This window comes from Coregonus clupeaformis, chromosome 10 (genome assembly GCF_020615455.1).
Source record: "Coregonus clupeaformis isolate EN_2021a chromosome 10, ASM2061545v1, whole genome shotgun sequence".
In the NCBI taxonomy this organism is placed as follows: domain Eukaryota; kingdom Metazoa; phylum Chordata; class Actinopteri; order Salmoniformes; family Salmonidae; genus Coregonus; species Coregonus clupeaformis.
In genome coordinates, this window is record NC_059201.1 from 24256671 (window position 1) to 24276737 (window position 20067).

The following is a 20067-nucleotide window of genomic DNA, read 5'->3' on the forward strand; positions in this document are numbered from 1 at the left end:
GGAATTGTGAAAAACTTAGTTTAAATGTATTTGGCTAAGGTGTATGTAAACTTCCGACTTCAACTGTATCTGATAATTGGCAAGAATGTTTTATGCTGCAGTAGTGGGAAATGATTTCATGATACCATAACATGCTGCCACATATATTCAACAAGACACAAAGGGTCTCTGATACACATAAGGCATTACCGCCTAAGACTAGTAACAGCCATGGTTTTTAGGATCATGTTCGATCTCTATTGGCATACATGCAAGAGGTGTGTTTTTGTTATAGTTGTGCCACCAGTTGTTCCAGATATTTGGCATGCAGGGAAATTATGATATGATGTGGAAGGCCATAGGGACATGGAGGAGAGGATGAGCAGAACTTCAGTGTCACAGGGAAAAACTGAGGCACCAGCTGAACTTGAAGGTGACTTCTTAGTCACTCAGAAGCGAACACAGCCACTAGTTTCTTCTGGGCTGTCATAGCCGATTCCTTCACACAGGGAGTCCTTTAAACAGAAACAGACATGATTAATATTCTCGGTTGTTTGTTCTATCCCTGTCTTAACATGAGTCTAAACACTCTGACCAATTATTGTCTTGAAGGCAAAGAAGACAGGTCTTATATTACTACTAGTGTTTTGCCTCAGCGAGACCAATGAAAAGAAACTTCTCATGATACACCATCATCATTATAAAACAAAGAGGGAACGAAATGATTAGTACTATTAGTAGTGAAGTGTATGTACAGTGAGGGAAAAAAGTATTTGATCCCCTGCTGATTTTGTACGTTTGCCCACTGACAAAGACATGATCAGTCAATAATTTTAATGGTAGGTTTATTTGAACAGTGAGAGACAGAATAACAACAACAAAATCCAGAAAAACAATGTCAAAAATGTTATAAATTGATTTGCATTTTAATGAGGGAAATAAGTATTTGACCCCTCTGCAAAACACGACTTAGTACTTGGTGGCAAAACCCTTGTTGGCAATCACAGAGGTCAGACGTTTCTTGTAGTTGGCCACCAGGTTTGCACACATCTCAGGAGGGATTTTGTCCCACTCCCATTTGAAGATCTTCTCCAAGTCATTAAGGTTTCGAGGCTGACGTTTGGCAACTCGAACCTTCAGCTCCCTCCACAGAGTTTCTATGGGATTAAGGTCTGGAGACTGGCTAGGCCACTCCAGGACCTTAATGTGCTTCTTCTTGAGCCACTCCTTTGTTGCCTTAGCCATGTGTTTTTGGGTCATTGTCATGCTGGAATACCCATCCACGACCCATTTTCAATGCCCTGGCTGAGGTAAGGAGGTTTTCACCCAAGATTTGACTGTACATGGCCCTGTCCATCGTCCCTTTGATGCGGTGAAGTTGTCCTGTCCCCTTAGCAGAAAAACACCCCCAAAGCATAATGTTTCCACTTCCATGTTTGACGGTGGGGATGGTGTTCTTGGGGTCATAGGCAGCATTCCTCCTCCTCCAAACACGGCATGTTGAGTTGATGCCAAAGAGCTCGATTTTGGTCTCATCTGACCACAACACTTTCACCCAGTTCTCCTCTGAATCATTCAGATGTTCATTGGCAAACTTCAGACGGCCCTGTATATGTGCTTTCTTGAGCAGGGGGACCTTGCGGGCGCTGCAGGATTTCAGTCCTTCACGGTGTAGTGTGTTACCAATTGTTTTCTTGGTGACTATGGTCCCAGCTACCTTGAGATCATTGACAAGATCCTCCTGTGTAGTTCTGGGCTGATTCATCACCGTTCTCATGATCATTGCAACTCCACGAGGTGAGATCTTGCATGGAGCCCCAGGCCGAGGGAGATTGACAGTTCTTTTGTGTTTCTTCCATTTGCGAATAATCGCACCAACTGTTGTCACCTTCTCACCAAGCTGCTTGGCGATAGCCCATTCCAGTCTTGTGTAGGTCTACAATCTTGTCCCTGACATCCTTGGAGAGCTCTTTGGTCTTGGTCATGGTGGAGATTTGGAATCTGATTGATTGATTGCTTCTGTGGACAGGTGTCTTTTATACAGGTAACAAACTGAGATTAGGAGCACTCCCTTTAAGAGTGTGCTCCTAATCTCAGCTCATTACCTGTATAAAAGACACCTGGGAGCCAGAAATCTTTCTGATTGAGAGGGGGTCAAATACTTATTTCCCTCATTAAAATGCAAATCAATTTATAACATTTTTGACATGCGTTTTTCTGTTTTTTTCTGTCTCTCACTGTTCAAATAAACCTACCATTAAAATTATAGACTGATAATTTCTTTGTCAGTGGGCAAACGTACAAAATCTTTCTGATTGAGAGGGGGTCAAATACTTATTTCCCTCATTAAAATGTTTTTCTGGATTTTTTTGTTGTTATTCTGTCTCTCACTGTTCAAATAAACCTATCATTAAAATTATAGACTGATCATTTCTTTGTCAGTGGTCTAAGGCACTGCATCGCAGTGCTAGCTGTGCCACTAGAGATCCTGGTTCGAATCCAGGCTCTTTTGTAGCCGGCCGCGACCGGGAGACCCATGGGGCGGCGCACAATTGGCCCAGCATCGTCCAGGGTAGGGGGGGGGGGAATGGCCGGCAGGGGATGTAGCTCAGTTGGTAGAGCATGGCGTTTGCAACGCCAGGGTTGTGGGTTCGATAAAATAATGTATGCGCTAACTGTAAGTCGCTCTGGATAAGAGCGTCTGCTAAATGACTAAAATGTAAATGTAAATGACAAACGTACAAAATCAGCAGGGGATCAAATAGTTTTTTCCCTCACTGTACATGAACTGAAATTGATACAGCATCATACTGTATGATGATATTGGTTAAAGATGCTATACATAACCCATTGTCTTATTGAGATAACAGCTCATGTGAAGAAGTGAAAACATACACTAAATTGGAGGAGTTCTGCGGGAATTTATCTTAAATACTCACAGACAACAGCTTCCTATCCGAGGCTGTGACAACACAGACAGGGAGGGAGGGAGAAAAGGAAGAGACAGAAAGAGATAGAAATGGGGAGACTAGCTGAAGCACTGAACTCACAACAAAGCAAAGCGAACCAACACACTCGCATCACAACAGCAACTTTGAATATGCATCTCAAGACATCAACATGTCTATATTTACGACCCTTGTATGGCATTGATCTCTGACACTAAGTGTTATTCAGTGCATGTTTCTCCTAAGATCACCATATGACTAATGTATAACACCTGGTTACTGGAAGACTTTTAAACTGTGTATCATCTGGAATGGTACTTAAGTGATCTATTCATAAGATGTAAATTAGTAAAAGAGGTTAGTGGTGCAGTTTATTTAGGACAGGCATAGTGCTGTGCATATTCAAGATGGAGACACACAGCCCATGATGAAAAGGGGAGGCCATGTAAGACAAACTGCTGATGTTGGGGGAGAGACAGACAAATTATAAAGAGGGGAAGCCACCAACAAGACCACAACATGCCAGGGAGACATCCACTCTGTTTTTATCACAGAGTCTGAATTATCAAGGGGATTTCAGGGTGAAGTGAGGGGATGCTAAGGATAAAGAGGGGATTGGCTTGGGGTGGGGGTGGCAGGTGGGAGGAGGGAGGGGACTGAGTTGAATTAAGAGTGATTAATTAAGAGGGAGCCATCCATTTCTGACACTAACTTGGCTTTGCTGCAGCACCCCCTCTGGCATCTCGGGGAACTGCAGGGCCGATGGGGTGGGGCGTTGGGGGAGCCAGGGCCGGTTGCCGGCACTGTAGAGCCTGGGCCGCTTGAACTGGTCGTGACTGGACAGGGGGGTATAACTATTCCGCCGGAGGATGGGAGCTGGGTCCCTCGGGACCTTATCCTGGTTGGAGATGGGTAAACACCAGGTGCATTAAAGAAAGAGACCTGGGCGCACACAGTGTTACTGGGCCGATTCCCCAAAACACAGCAATCAAACAATCGTTCTGCTTGACCAACCACTACAATAGGACGTTTGCTATGTGATATGAAAAAGGTGATTCTGCATAGTAAAAAAAAAATGCACTAACAGATTCCACTTAATTCTGCTCCTCTCAAATATATTGTCTATTGCATCTCACTAATAGCTTAGACACACCGGTAGGATTGTGAAACGTTTGCCTGCCGACTACTTAGCACTTCTGAACAGAGTGTCGGCAGTCTCTCCCTTTTGTGTTCACACAGCAAAGACCTTGAAGTAGTCAGCCACTCAGCCTTGTTAAAATACTTCAAACCAGAAGGTGGCAGTAGCGTTATTTGGAAATGCATGTCCGTGTGTGTTGTTTTATGGTCTACAGTCACGACCAGTTCAAGCGGCCCAATGTTTTTTCATTTTCTTTGTAAACAATTTTTTTTTTTTTTTTTTTTTGGGGGGTAGATCAGCTTAATATTGCAGATAGATTGTAACTTCCATCAATGTAATTGTCTGCATCACTTCCAATCCCCCATGTTTTTTATATATATACTCCCCTTTATTACTTTTCAACCCCCCCATCCTTTCCCTACTTGGGGTAAATTAGTGAACAACAATGCTTAGGCCTCTACTTCCAGCTTATACTTACTATCTACATTTTATGGACACAGTCAATTTTACAATAATTATATTTTATTTGTTTTTGCTCCTGAACTTCTTCTACTCTCAACCTCTCCGATCATTTTTCATGATGTCCATCCGGTTTGCTTCTATATGCCATATCTTTCTAACTGTGCTCTTTCCCAAAAGCTTCCAACATACAACCTATATACTTATTATGGACACAGTATGCTTACATTATTAGTTATCTTGTTATTATTTGTTATTAGTCCCATCCTTCAACTCCATTCAACACCTCCCATCTATCTCTTAACACCATCCATATAGGATTTCTATTTGCAATATACATTTCAACTGTACTGTGATGTTTTACAAAAGTTCTGAACCTTTCTATTCTCATTGCTTCTACAGATTGTGAATTAAAAATAAACATTTTTGCTAAAAGTATTATTATATTATTGATCGATTGACTATGACTTTTCAGATCACCCAGTAATGCTATCTGCAAGGTTAGCTCCAAGTAAATATTGCAATCCTTTAGCAATTCCTGGACCTGTGTCCAAAACAAGCTACAAATGGACAGAACCAAAACAAATGATCTAATGATTCTGTCTCTTCACAGCAAAATCTGCAGAGCTAGGAAGATTGTATCCCCCATATAAATAACATTCTATTGGTAGCAAGAATTTTATATAATCATTTAAATTGAAAGATTCAAATTTTTGAATGTTACTATTGTTGTAGAAAGCCCTTGTTGATATAGCCAGATGGCCACAGCTAGATAACTAACTAGCAAGATGACAAATAAACAATTTAATTCACTCTCCAAGATCGCTACAGCCCATAGATACATTTTTTGCTAGCTGGCTAACATTATGGTTATCATGATTCGCTAGCTAGCTAGATGTTGTGCTAGCTAGGTAAAGTTAAGACACTGCATTGACTCTCGGCAGCCAGCTACAGGCAGCTGCTTCATGGAAACTAATCAATTGTGATTTAATTACAGTACCAGTCAAAAGTTTGGACACACCTACTCATAATTGTACTATTTTCTACATTGTAGAATAATAGTGAAGACATAAAAACTATGAAATAACACATATGGAATCATGTAGTAACCAAAAAAGTGTTAAACAAATCAAAATACATTTTATATTTGAGATTCTTCAAAAAGCCACCCTTTGCCTTGATGACAGCTTTGCACACTCTTCGCATTCTCTCAACCAGCTTTATGAGGAAGTCACCTGGAATGCATTTCAATTAACAGGTGTTCTTAAAAGTTAATTTGTGGAATTTATTTCCTTCTTAATGCGTTTGAGCCAATCAGTTGTGTTGTGACAAGGTATACAGAAGATAGCTCTATTTGATAAAAGACCAAGTCCATTTTATGGCTAGAACAGCTCAAATAAGCAAAGAGAAATGACAGTCCATCATTACTTTAAGACATGAAGGTCAGTCAATACGGAACATTTCAAGAACTTGAAAGTTTCTTCAAGTGCAGTCGCAAAAACCATCAAGCGCTATGATGAAACTGGCTCTCATGAGGACCGCCACAGGAATGGAAGACCCAGAGTTACCTCTGCTGCAGAGAATAAGTTCATTAGAGTTACCAGCCTCAGAAATTGCAGCCCAAATAAATGCTTCACAGACTTCAAGTAACAGACACATCTCAACATCAACTGTTCAGAGGGGACTGTGTGAATCAGGCCTTCATGGTCGAATTGCTGCAAAGAAACCACTACTAAAGGACACCAATATGAAGAAGAGACCTGCTTGGGCCAAGAAACACAAGCAATGGACATTAGACCAGTGGAAATTTGTCAATTGGTCTGGAGTCCAAATTTTGGTTCCAACCGCCGTGTCTTTGTGAGATGCGGTGTGGATGAACGGATGATCTCTGCATGTGTATTTCCCACCATAAAGCATGGAGGAGGAGGTGTTATGGTGTGGGGGTGCTTTGCTGGTGACACTGTCTGTGATTTATTTAGAATTCAAGGCACACTTAACCAGCATGGCTACCACATCATTCTGCAGCAATATGCCATCCCATCTGGTTTGGGTTTAGTGGGATAATCATTTGTTTTTCAACAGGACAATGACCCAACACACCTCCAGGCTGTGTACGGGATATTTTGCCAAGATGGAGAGTGATGGAGTGCTGCATCAGATGACCTGGCTTCCACAATCCCCCGACCTCAACCCAATTGAGATGGTTTGGGAGGAGTCGGACGGCAGAGTGAAGGGAAAGCAGTCAACAAGTGCTCAGCATATGTGGGAACTCCTTCAAGACTGTTGGAAAAGCATTCCAGGTGAAGCTGGTTGAGAGAATGCCAAGATTGTGCAAAGCTGTCATCAAGGCAAAGGGTGGCTACTTGAACAATCTCAAATATATATTTTTTTAACACTTATTTGTTTACTACATGATTCCATACGTGTTATTTCATAGTTTTGATGTCTTCACTATTATTCTACAATGCAAAAAATTTTAAAAATAAAGACAAACCCTTGAATAAGTAGGTGTGTCCAAACTTTTGACTGATAGTGTATGTTACTATCTACAGTGGCCAGATTGGTAAAGTATTTAGTGTTGTGTGCATTGTGCTGCACTTACCACCCCATTCGTTTCATATGAAGTGTGTGTAACTGCCTTGTCAGTTAGCAAGCTAACGTTAGCTAGCTAGCTAACTAATAAGCTAGTGCAAACCTAACAAAAAAATCCTTCTTCAAGCACAAAACTCTTTAGCTAGACGTAAAATATATAAAGATTTGCTCTAGAAAAAAAATATGTATTATGCAGCTTTATTGTTTTAGTTAGAACAATTCTGATGAAAAGGGTGTATTAGACCGGAAAAAGTCACTGTCGGCTCCCCCACGTAGAGGTTCTTGCTCTCAGATTGGCTCAAAGACAAGTTGTCGGCCACTGCCGAGCATTGTGATTCTACAAGTAGAAACGGCAGGTTTGTCGGTACCAGGTCGGTACACAGCAGGTACGTATTTTGTTCTAGCAAGAGAAGAGGCCTCCTACTGTGATAAGTACCTATAGGCAGTCTGTTGGCAGTCAGATTCTCATTGCGTTTCTTGTTAAGACAAATTCTGGGTATGTGTAAATGTACTTGGCAAATAAAGGTGATTCTGATTTTGAAAAGCCTCCATAAAAACAAAGTAAAAAGAAGACAATCTAACAGCAGGTTCAGAGGGGAAAGGTAATGCAGTAAACACCGTTGTCCTTTACACCACAATGTGTTGTACACCCATCAACACAAGTCAGTTATTAAAGGAGACTGGAGCAGTGGTGGCGGTGTTCGCAAGCAGGGAAAGGTGATCAGTCATAGCTTACTACAAGTTAAATATAAAGTCATACTAACTACTCATTTAACCAGACATAGCTTGAGCTAGTTTGGTTAAAGAGGTTCCGTGAAGCATGTGATATGTGAACAGAACAGAGCAGGGATGCCAAAAAGGAGCAAAGCCTTGCCACTGAGGATAACATGCGATGTTACTTACAAGTGGTCGGTCGCGATGTGTGTTCACTGCCTCCACATTAAGGTAAAACATTTCCACTTTACAGCCTGGGGATAGTTCCAGAGATAAATTAATGTGACCCATTCCTAATTGTCAAACTACTAGTGGTGATCCAATTTGTAAGTCGCTCTGGATAAGAGCATCTGCTAAATGACTTAAATGTACTCCATCAGATGTGAACATAACACATAACATAATTGTCCATTTATTCTGCCATAAGCCTAATGAACACAAAGTCTTACCATAGGCAACAGGGCTGAGCTTGAGCACCGTGTGCAGTGGACATTTCAGGTAGGGTAGGTCATCTATGAAAGACAAAATAGTTTAAAAAAAAGTGTAAATTACCTCTGGTGTTTGTGACACTGTCAGTAAGTGTGTACTGCTTGGTGTGTGCTCACCCACCTGCACTCTTGTCCAGGAAGTAGGCTAGCAGGCAGCGCATTACAGCCTGGTGACAGATGACCAGCACATTGCCCTGTCTCTCTAGCTCCATGATGACAGGCTCTAACCGCTGCACTAGGTCCTGGTAGGACTACAGGGAGGGAGAGAGGACACACTGAGCCTTAGTCATCCCTAAGCCTAACAAGAGAAGGGCTCCATATTGTGGTAAGTGGGTAGGACTTTACCTCCCCTCCTAGGTAGCGGTAGTGGTACTTGTCCTGGTCCCTCAGGGCAAACTCTTCTGGAAAGGAGTTCTGGATCATATCATATGTCATCTCCTCACACACACCCTAACAGACAGGAAAGAGAGAACTCTGGAAAATTAGCCTTGGCAGTTGAGTTGCCAGATAATGATAAATCCTTACTTATTATACAAACAATGAATATAACAAGTCCTTTATGAAATATCAAATTCATTTAAAATCACAAATGGTGTCTACCTAAATTAAACCATCATGGTATTCATTATTTTAGACCAGTGATAGGTGAGAGATCAGCGGTAAAGTCAGTACTGACAGCATCTATCTCGTTGAGGATCTTCCACTGTTCGTAGGGCACAATCAGCTCCTCAGCAGTCTGGATGGTACGTCTCAGCTGGCTTGTCCACACCTTCAGGTCCGACAGTTTGTGCTCCTCGATGAAGCCGCGCAAGGCATGGGCAAACTGGACCAGAAAGGGCAAAGAAGAAAGTGAAGAATTGTGAAGAGAGATTAGTGTCAATAACAGGCCCATCCATCAGGGTACTTTTTACTGTACATGGCCATGGTAAACATGCTATTAACTATTTAAGAGTACATAATAAGTACATGATCAGGTTACCAGTGTTTCCTCAAATTTAAAGTACAGGAGCTTTAATTAGTATTTTCCATTAGCTGTTCAACTAAATCTACATAGAAAATCGGTAGGATCCACTGACTCAAAGACACATGTCAGTGTTACGCCTGACTGCTCCATAGAGATTGATAGAGGCTTCTAGTGGCCAAAAGGCCGTATTAGCATGGCCAGCGCCACTGAGGGCTTCCATCATTTTAACTTCATTGGCTGATCCCTCCTGGTAACCCTGTTGGAGTCATGTCCAACTGGGTCATCAGGCGGGATCAGCCAATCGTGAAGAAGAAAATGGACTACTTCAAAATGGTGATGGCCTCAATGGCGCTGCCCATGCTATCACAGATGCTATAATGGCACAGATACAAAGATGAGTCCTCTATATATCTCTATGGACTGCTCTCTCTGGACTAGGCCTAACGGTCATGGTGGACAGGACACATACCTTTTTTCCCCCTGGGGAGAGCTCCGAGTCGCCTCCGATACGGCCCTCCATGTTGTGATTGCTCTCTCCATGCCGGCACAGGTAGAGGGAGTGAGAGTGCACTTGGATGTTCATGAGGTAGTACACTATCTTACTCTGGATGTAGTCCTGCACCCGGTTCACCAGGAAGCGCCGGCCCACATTCTCCACCTTGATGAAGGATAGGTCCCTACGGGAGACACAGTAACACAATTGTCTGTATGTATTCTGTCTCCACCTGGTGGCTTACATCTGAACATCTGAGCAAATTTACAGGAATTCTCAAGAAATACAAACGTTAACGCCTACTATGTATAACACATGATGATCAGTATGGACAGTTGCCTCTAATTGAAGCAATGTCCTATTCAATGGCAACACACTGAGATAGACAGCTTTGGTCATTCTTACTTGTCATAATCATCGGGATCCAGAGGTTGGTATGTAACCTTATAGCACTCTATGCGTTTGAGAAAGTCATCCATTACTCTCTCTCTGTGCCTCTCTGGGTAGTCTGGACTGGACACCTTCACCTCCTGTTTAGAGATATGACAAATTAGAATGTGGGCAAAGAAACAATGAGAGTCGTGACATAACAAGGATATAGTCAGTTTATAATTAGGTTATAGTTTTGACCCTGGCCTGGGGTCATAGTAAAGCACTGCAATCCCATATGGTGACATCGGCACATACCAGAATATTAGCAGCAATGACTTCTGGGTCGTCACACACAGACTCCACAAAGAACACCTGTTGGAAAGAAAGCAGCTCAGACTGCGCTACTAAAATGTACTGCCTCACCACAGGGCTGGATGCAGTGTCACACCACACACTATCAATCTTAATAATGAATGGGTGTCCATAATACAGAGTAACGTTATATGGAGATACAATTCAAACTCAAAAATATATTTGGCAATTTAGCACATTGCATTTTTACCTTGAATGCATTCTCTTTCCCAAAATCAAGAATGAGGTCTCTCCTCTCCCTTGTTGTATTTGTTGCATCAAATACCTAATCAAAGCAAAGCAAACATCACAAAACTGGTGGATAAATGTCAAATATATTGAACAGACAAAAAGGAATCTTAAGGAAAGAGTATATGCCTTACAGCGATTTGTCCTCCTTCAGTTAGATATCCTTTCACATCCTCCAGGGCTACCAGAGCACACTGTCTGTGGGAGAGGAGAGGGAAATACAATGACAGTAGTCTTATAATCCATCAAAGGGTTCAACAGTGGGTCTGCAGAAAAGGGGGCAGGTATGCAATCCAACCTCAGATAATATACACTACCGTTCAAAAGTTTGGGGTCACTTAGAAATGTCCTTGTTTTCGAAAGAAAAGCAATTTTTTTGTCCATTAAAATAACATCAAATTGAAAAAAGCCATATCTCAGACTGGCCAATAAAAAGAAAAGATGGGCAGTCTGAGATATGGCTTTTTCTTTGCAACTCTGCCTAGAAGGTCAGCATCCCGGAGTCACCTCTTCACTGTTGACGTTGAGACTGGTGTTTTGCGGGTACTATTTAATGAAGCTGCCAGTTGAGGACCTGTGAGGCGCCTGTTTCTCAAACTAGACACTAATGTATTTGTCCTCTTGCTCAGTTGTGCACCGGGGCCTCCCACTCCTCTTTCTATTCTGGTTAGAGACAGTTTGCGCTGTTCTGTGAAGGGAGTAGTACACAGCGTTGTACGAGATCTTCAGTTTCTTGCCAATTTCTCGCATGGAATAGCCTTCATTTCTCAGAACAAGAATAGACTGACGAGTTTCAGAAGAAAGTTATGTTTTTGGCCATTTTGAGCCTGTCATCGAACCCACAATTGCTGATGCTCCAGATACTCCATAAACTAGTCTCAAGAAGGCCAGTTTTATTGCTTCTTTAAATCAGCACAACAGTTTTTAGCTGTGCTAACATAATTGCAAAAGGGTTTTCCAATGATCAATTAGCCTTTTAAAATGATAAACTTGGATTAGCAAACACAACGTGCCATTGGAACACAGGACTGATGGTTGCTGATAATGGGCCGCTGTATGCATATGTAGATATTCCATTAAAAAAAATCTGCCGTTTCCAGCTACAATAGCCATTTACAACATTAACTTTGTCTACACTGTATTTCTGATCAATTTGATGTTATTTTAATGGACAAAAAAAATTGCTTTTCTTTCAAAAACAAGGACATTTCTAAGTGACCTTAAACTTTTGAACGGTAGTGTATACAGTCGTGGTCAAAAGTTTTGAGAATGACACAAGTATTGGTCTTCACAACGTTTGCTGCTTCAGTGTTTTTAGATATTTTTGTCAGATGTTACTATGGTATACTGAAGTATAATTACAAGTATTCCACAAGTGTCAAAGGATTTTATTGACAATTACATTAAGTTTATACAAAGAGTCAATAATTGCAGTGTTGACCCTTTTTTTCTCCAGACCTCTGCAATCTGCCCTGGCATGCTGTCAATTAACTTCTGGGCCACATCCTGACTGATGGCAGCCCATTCTTGCATAATCAATTCTTGGAGTTTGTCAGAATTTGTGGGCTTTTGTTTGTCCACCCGCCTCTTGAGGATTGACCACAAGTTCTCAATGGGATTAAGGTCTGGGGAGTTTCCTGGCCATGGACCCAAAATGTTGATGTTTTGTTCCCCGAGCCACTTAGTTATCACTTTTGCCTTATGGCAAGGTGCTCCATCATGCTGGAAAAGGCATTGTTCGTCACCAAACTGTTATTGGATGGTTGGGAGAAGTTGCTCTCGGAGGATGTGTTGGTACCATTCTTATTCATGGCTGTGTTCTTAGGCAAAATTGTGAGTGAGCCCACTCCCTTGGCTGAGAAGCAACCCCACACATGAATGGTCTTTACTGTTGGCTTTACTGTTGGCATGACACAGGACTGATGGTAGCGCTCACCTTGTCTTCTCCGGACAAGCTTTTTTCCAGATGCCCCAAACAATCGGAAAGGGGATTCATCAGAGAAAATGACTTTACCCCAGTCCTCAGCAGTCCAATCCCTGTACCTTTTGCAGAATATCAGTCTGTCCCTGATGTTTTTCCTGGAGAGAAGTGGCTTCCTCGCTGCCCTTTTTGACACCAGGCCATCCTCCAAAAGTCTTCACCTCACTGTGCGTGCAGATGCACTCACACTTGCCTGCTGCCATTCCTGAGCAAGCTCTGCACTGGTGGAGCCCCGATCCCGCAGCTGAATCAACTTCAGGAGACGGTCCTGGCGCTTGCTGGACTTTCTTGGGCGCCCTGAAGCCTTCTTCACAACAATTGAACCTCTCTCCTTGAAGTTCTTGATGATCCAATAAATGGTTGATTTAGGTGCAATCTTACTAGCAGCAATATCCTTGCCTGTGAAGCCCTTTTTGTGCAAAGCAATGATGACGGCACGTGTTTCCTTGCAGGTAACCATGGTGAACAGAGGAAGAACAATGATTTCAAGCACCACACTCCGTTTAAAGCTTCCAGTCTGTTATTCTAACTCAATCAGCATGACAGAGTGATCTCCAGCCTTGTCCTTGTCAACACTCTCACCTGTGTTAACGAGAGAATCACTGACATGATGTCAGCTGGTCCTTTTGTGGCAGGGCTGAAATGCAGTGGAAATGTTTTTGGGTGATTAGGTTCATTCTCATGGCAAAGAGGGACTTTGCAATTAATTGCAATTCATCTGATCACTCTTCATAACATTCTGGAGTATATGCAAATTGCCATCATAAAACCTGAGGCAGCAGACTTTGTGAAAATTAATATTTGTGTAATTCTCAAAACCTTTGAGGTCGGAAGTTTATATACACCTTAGCCAAATACATTTAAACTCAGTTTTTCACAATTCCTGACATTTAATCCTAGTAAAAATTCCCTGTCTTAGGTCAGTTAGGATCACAACTTTATTTTAAGAATGTGAAATGTCAGAATAACAGTAGAGAGAATGATTTATTTCAGCTTTTATTTATTTAATCACATTCCCAGTGGGTGAGAAGTTTACATATACTCAATTAGTATTTGATAGCATTGCCTTTAAATTGTTTAACTTGGGTCAAACGTTTCGGGTAGCCTTCCACAAGCTTCCCACAATAGGTTGGGTGAATTTTGGCCCATTCCTCCTGACAGAGCTGGTGTAACTGAGTCAGGTTTGTAAGCCTCCTTGCTCGCACAAGCTTTTTCAGTTCTGCCCACAAATGTTCTATAGGATTGACTCCAATACCTTGACTTTGTTGTCCTTAAGCCATTATGCTTGGGGTCATTGTCCATTTGGAAGACCCATTTGCGACCAAGCTTTAACTTCCTGACTGATGTCTTGAGATGTTGCTTCAATATATCCACATAATTTTCCTTCCTCATGATACCATCTATTTTGTGAAGTGCACCAGTCCCTCCTGCAGCAAAGCACCCCCACAGCATGATGATGCCACCCCTGTGCTTCACGGTTGGGATTGTGTTCTTCGGCTTGCAAGCACCCCCTTTTTCCTCCAAACATAACGATGGTCATTATGGCCAAACAGTTCTATTTTTGTTTCATCAGACCAGAGGACATTTCTCCAAAAAGTACAATCTTCGTCCCCATGTGCAGTTGCAAACCGTAGTCTGGCATTTTTATGGCGGTTTTGGAGCAGTGGCTTCTTCCTTGCTGAGCGGCCTTTCAGGTTATATCGATATATAGGACTCGTTTTACTGTGGATATAGATACTTTTGTACCTGTTTCCTCCAGCATCTTCACAAGGTCCTTTGCTGTTGTTCTGGGATTGATTTGCACTTTTCACACCAAAGTACGTTCATCTCTAGGAGACAGAGCTTGTCTCCTTCCTGAGCGGTATGATGGCTGCGTGGTCCCATGGTGTTTATACTTGCATACTATTGTTTGTACAGATGAACGTGGTACCTTCAGGCGTTTGGAAATTGCTCCCAACGATGAACCAGACTTGTGGAGGTCTACCATTTTTCTTCTGAGGTTTTGGCTGATTTCTTTAGATTTTCCCATGATGTCAAGCAAAGAGGCACTGAGTTTGAAGGTAGGCCTTGAAATACATCAATGGGTACACCTCCAATTGACTCAAATGATGTCAATTAGCCTATCAGAAGCTTCTAAAGCAATGACATCATTTTCTGGAATATTCCAAGGTGTTTAAAGGCACAGTCAACTTAGTGTATGTAAACTTCTGACCCACTGGAATTGTGATACAGTGAATTATAAGTGAAATAATCTGTCTGTAACCAATTGTTGGAAAAATGACTTGTGTCATGCACAAAGTAGATGTCCTAACCGACTTGCCAAAACTATAGTTTGTTAACAAGAAATTTGTGGAGTGGTTGAAATGAGTCCAACCTTAGTGTATGTAAACTTCCGACTTAACTGTATATATTTTTTACACTCAATCTTAAAGGCCCCTGTATCATTTTGTGTTTGATTCTATGGTAAGCAGTCCAGTAGACCAGAATGATATACTGTATGCCTATCTTTCTTCTGTACAGACACCTGAATAGTAACACTGACAGAACAGTGAGGGAACATACCGATGCAACATTTTGCAAGGAGAGAGTGAGTGGCAGCAATATATTTAGATCAGCATTCTGTGATGTTGTCAAGAGCAGTAAAGCCATTTACAGGTCTATAAAGGGCAATTATCTACACAGACTACTACATTCACTTTCTGAGCCTATTCAGATGTCTCATTCAGTGATTATTCTGGATCAAGTTTAGTGCTTGCTTAAAAAACTTTCAGCTAGTTGGAAAATAGTAATCCATCACAAATTCCTATTAATATAATATGGATATTTTGTACACTGAATAACTACTTGCACAGCAGACAGTGTGTTGATTCAGAAACTCACTAGCCATTGACGCCAGCCGGGGCTGCAAAGTACACCTGTGAAATCATGCATGAGAGAACCTGGAGTGCTGCTGGAGCAATAAGATTGACTCAGATCTGACCATGCTGATGGAAACAATACTTGATTAATGCATTTTTTTTCTAACATGTTACCATTGATAGAAAACTTTGTCTGTCATATGTGAACTCAAGTTCTAAGCAAATAAAAATGAAAAATGTGCCATCAAAACAGTGTGCAAGGCAATTGTGAATGCTTTCTCAGTATGGCTCTGCTTGAATAAAACAAATGTAACTTACTTCCTTATTTCCATGGCTTCCTTGTTGTCGTGCCTGAAGAAGTCGTAGGACTTGTAAGCTTTGACAGCCTCTCGGCGGTAGACACCCAAGTTAAACACTACAAAATTACCAAAATGGCACCAACAACTGAGTTATGACTTGCTTTTATCAGTGTCTACATGGTCTATTAAGTTAGGGTTGTCTCCCATCATAGAAATGGGACTGGTTCAAATTAGGATCCTATTCAACATGGGGCATCTCAGTTCTCAGGAGCTTTAAATTTTTTATTTAAAACTTGACATTTACCTAATAATGAAGGCACTTACTTTATAGGACACAATACACTGGTGATTTAAAGTTGACTGAAGTGCTTATTTAAAGATATCTCAAACACCAGAGGATTCCACCATCAATAGTCTGTCATAATGGAAGACTTAAAGGGACATGTATAATGTCTTCAAAAGTGATGTTGTAGAGGCTGTCTTTCCCCACTCACCTTTGGTTGGCACTCCTATCCAGTTGAGGTATCGTGTCAGTTTCTTAGACATATAGGTCTTTCCCCTGGCAGGTAGGCCGATCATTACAATCACTGTGGGAGAGTTTGTCATGTAGAATGCCCATGCTGAACAGAAAGACAGACAGACATACATACATACTATAGTGCATTAGCATCGGACTAACTCAGATACTACTGTATACTGTCTATACTGTATACCTATATACAGTATAGACAGTGATACACAGGCCTGACAATTCAATGAGATACAGTAGATAAGGCAAAACAATTTAACTATCAAAGTGGTTGGTTGGTATGATCAAACATCATTGGATTAATTTCTTATCCTTGATTTCCCATGTACTGTATACTTAGATTAAAAGGGATAGATCAAAGTGAACTGGCAAGCCATGGCTTGCTATTCTCAAATAAATTACGGCTGCAACAGGACTGCAGATAGACTGAATACTGTATAGAATATGGGCTAAATATAATCAGATTTCAACATAATCTGCATGATAAAAATATATAATGTGGAAAGACGATGAATAATTTGCCCAAAAGAATAATTTTCAGAGAAGACTAATCTCTCTCAAAATATTATAAACGCAGTTGTATTCCTTTTAAACTCATTTGCTTGTTAATGTGTGCATCAGCATCAACAAAAAATGCATTCCAGGCATAGGGAAAGCTTTACATCATAACGAAGACAAAACTAAATAACACCTCATTCTGTGCCAGTCAAAACAGCCTGAGGCAATCATGCAGACTGCAGCGGAATTGTTGCTGTCTTGCCTATGGTCCTGCCTGTGCACAGCTCTCCTGCATTGAAGATGTTGCTCTTGGAGGATTATCAGTAGGCTACTTACAGCATTTCTTTTCGTTTACTCTGAGCTCTGTTTTCTTGGCTTCAGCAGAGTTGGCCGAGCCAGTCTCTCTCTGAATGGTTGCGGACATGGTGGAGTTGTGTCCTTGTCGTACCAGGTTCCCAAAGGCTCTAGAAGGGCATGGCCCCAGACAATCTGAAACACAAGGTTGATTTATTCTAGCAGTAGGTCTAGGCCTACGTATCTCATTACATTTGTATTAATATTTCCTGAATAAGAATGACAAATGTATCTACTATCTGAACAATATTCAATTCAATTGAAGTTGATACAAAATCTATACAAAAGTATGTGGACACCCCTTCAAATTAGTGGATTCGGCTATTTCAGCCACACCCGTTGCTGAGAGGTGTATAAAATCGAGCACACGGCCATGCAATCTCCATAGACAAACATTGGCAGTAGAATGGCCTTACTGAAGAGCTCAATGCCTATCAACATGGCAACGTCATAGGATGCCAACTTTCCAACAAGTCAGTTTATAAAATTTCTGCCCTGCTAGAGCTGCCCCGGTCAACTGTAAGTGCTGTTATTGTGAAGTGGAAACGTCTAGGAGCAACAATGGCTTAGCCGCGAAGTGGTAGGCCACACAAGCTCACAGAATGGTATCGCCGAGTGCTGAAGCAACACTCACTACCGAGTTCCAAACTGCCTCTGGAAGCAACATCAGCACAAGAACGGTTAGTCGGGAGCTTCATGAAATGGGTTTTCATGGTCGAGCAGCCGCACACAAGCCTAAAATCACCATGTGCAATGCCAAGTGTCGGCTGGAGTGGTATAAAGCTTGAGGCCATTGGACTCTGGAGCAGTGGAAACGTGTTCTCTGGAGTGATGAATCACGCTTCACCATCTGCCAGTCCGATGGATGAATCTGGGTTTGGCAGATGCCAGGAGAATGCTACCTGCCCCAGTGCATAGTGCCAACTGTAAAGTTTGGTGGAGGAGGACTAATGTTCCGGGGCTGTTTTTCATGGTTCGGCCTAGGCCCCTAAGTTCCAGTGAAGGGAAATATTAACGCTACAGCATACAATGACATTCTAGACGATACTGTTCTTCCAACTTTGTGGCAACAGTTTGGGGAAGGCCCTTTCTTGTTTCAGCATGAAAATGCCCTGTGCACAAAGCGAGGTCCATACAGAAATGGTTTGTCCGAGCCAGGCCCAATTGCCCAACTTCACTAATGCTCTTGTGGCAGAATGGAAGCATGTCCCCGCAGCAATCTTCCAACATCAAGTGGAAAGCCTTCCCAGAAGAGTGGAGGCTGTTATAGCTGCAAAGGGGGAACCAACTCCATATTAATGCCCATGATTTTGGAATGAGATGTTCAATGAGAAGGTGTCCACTTACTTTTGGTCATGTAGTGTATATAGGCTACACTAAAAGCACTTCAAATCACAATTCATTAAGTATTATGAGTCTGATGAACTTTCAAATAAATTAGAAAGTAATGGCACGACTTGACATTTGCTGTAATGTAATTAGGCTACTTTTATATTAGGTTAGATACAGCTTCCTTTTCTGTCAACAGCCTTCAAGCATATTGCAACACAGCAAAGTGAGGGACTGCCATTTCATCCTCACAGCCACCATGTATTGCGCAGCCATATGCACTCATCAAAAGCGCGCTAACAAAAACCGGGAATCACGAAATGATGCCAAAGCCATTTACCGCAGTATGTAATATTATAATGCGACGACACTACTGCAGTCCAATCGGATAGTCTCGGGCCATGGTCACTGTCTGTGTCGGGAACACTGATAATAGACGAATCGGCTGTTTCCATAGAGATAGTTAGAGGGCGCAACATCTTATCTGTCCGATAATTGCGTCTGTGAGAGCATGGGCAGCGCGATTGAGGCCATCTCCATTTTCTACGAGTTGGTAAACAAACTGACAGGGTGCATACTGCCACCTGGAGTGTGTTATTTGAACAGGTATAAAGCCAAGGTTGGCGATTTACTGCCACCTGCCATTATGGAATATTTGCTCATAAGTATAATGAATTGGTCCCGAGTATAACCCATTGATTCCTCCTAATGACGTGGATGGAATTATGTGATCCTTCCATAACCCATAGGAAGTCCTACCCAGTTGACTACTTCAAAATGGTGAATGGCCTCAATGGCGCTGCCCATGCTAAAAAGGCATTTTGACCACTAGAGTCCTCTATCTAGCTCTATGGTTGTTTCACACCTAAATATCACAGGCTACTTACTGTACACTCTCAAAAGCTATTGCAATTTACCTGCAATATGAGAGCCGATGAGGGAATTAGAACATTGATCGGACGTCCAATCCGCACGTTCTGCTATCTCTGACTCTATGAGGTTTCTGTCCCACTCCAGCCGGTGACGCGACTGTTCAGTCGTATTGTGGTCGACGCTGTCCTTGTGCGGAGGTTGGTGGCGCCGCACCGGTTGATGTCCTTCCAAACCAGAAAAGCATGAGAAGGTGTGCCATTTGCGTCACAACTTCTTTACCGTAATCTTCATAATATACAGATTTATGATGCGCATATAATGTATATTCAGTGGTGGAAAAAGTACCCAATTGTCATACTTCAGTAGAAGTAAACTTACCTTATTACCTTAATAGAAAATGACTCGAGTATAAGTGGAAGTCACCCAGTAAAATACTACTTGAGTAAAAGTCTAAAAGTATTTGGTTTTAAATATACTTAAGTATCAAAAGTAAATGGAGTGTGTAGCTCAGCTGGTAGAGCACGGCGCTTGTAACGCCAAGGTAGTGGGTTCGATCCCCGGGACCACCCATACACAAAAAATAAAATGTATGCACGCAT

The 20067-nt window shown here is 41.9% G+C and overlaps 1 protein-coding gene across 4 annotated transcripts; it reads right to left on the reverse strand.

Annotated features, from left to right (window-relative positions):
• Positions 1 to 19680, reverse strand: LOC121575970 (6-phosphofructo-2-kinase/fructose-2,6-bisphosphatase 2). 4 transcript variants are annotated; one of them, XM_041889267.1, is made up of 16 exons: positions 19513 to 19680; positions 17249 to 17401; positions 16380 to 16472; positions 15905 to 16001; positions 10882 to 10945; positions 10710 to 10784; positions 10463 to 10519; positions 10181 to 10305; positions 9752 to 9959; positions 8995 to 9141; positions 8664 to 8768; positions 8440 to 8569; positions 8280 to 8342; positions 8020 to 8084; positions 3640 to 3825; positions 1 to 494 (listed from the first exon to the last, which is right to left on the reverse strand). In XM_041889267.1, the coding sequence occupies exons 2-16, from the start codon at positions 17334 to 17336 to the stop codon at positions 429 to 431; spliced, it is 1569 nt and encodes a 522-aa protein (XP_041745201.1). In that variant the 5' UTR covers positions 17337 to 17401; positions 19513 to 19680; the 3' UTR covers positions 1 to 428. The 4 variants fall into 4 exon arrangements, with proteins under 4 accessions (XP_041745201.1, XP_041745202.1, XP_041745200.1 ...); XM_041889268.1 differs by lacking the exon at positions 3640 to 3825 and adding an exon at positions 2919 to 2941 and having other exon boundaries at positions 16380 to 16505; XM_041889266.1 differs by having other exon boundaries at positions 16380 to 16505.
• Positions 19681 to 20067: the final 387 nt, after the last annotated feature.

What these genes read in the sequence shown, in the direction of transcription:
- LOC121575970 (XM_041889266.1), bottom strand. Translation starts at nt 17,336, where the DNA reads ATGTCCGCAACCATTCAGAGAGAGACTGGCTCGGCCAACTCTGCTGAA. An exon ending in TCATTGCTGCTAATATTCTG is followed by an intron (nt 10,306 to 10,462) that starts GTATGTGCCGAT and finishes ATCTCTAAACAG; the next exon opens with GAGGTGAAGGTGTCCAGTCC. An exon ending in TCTCCCCAGGGGGAAAAAAG is followed by an intron (nt 9,142 to 9,751) that starts GTATGTGTCCTG and finishes TTTCTGGTCCAG; the next exon opens with TTTGCCCATGCCTTGCGCGG.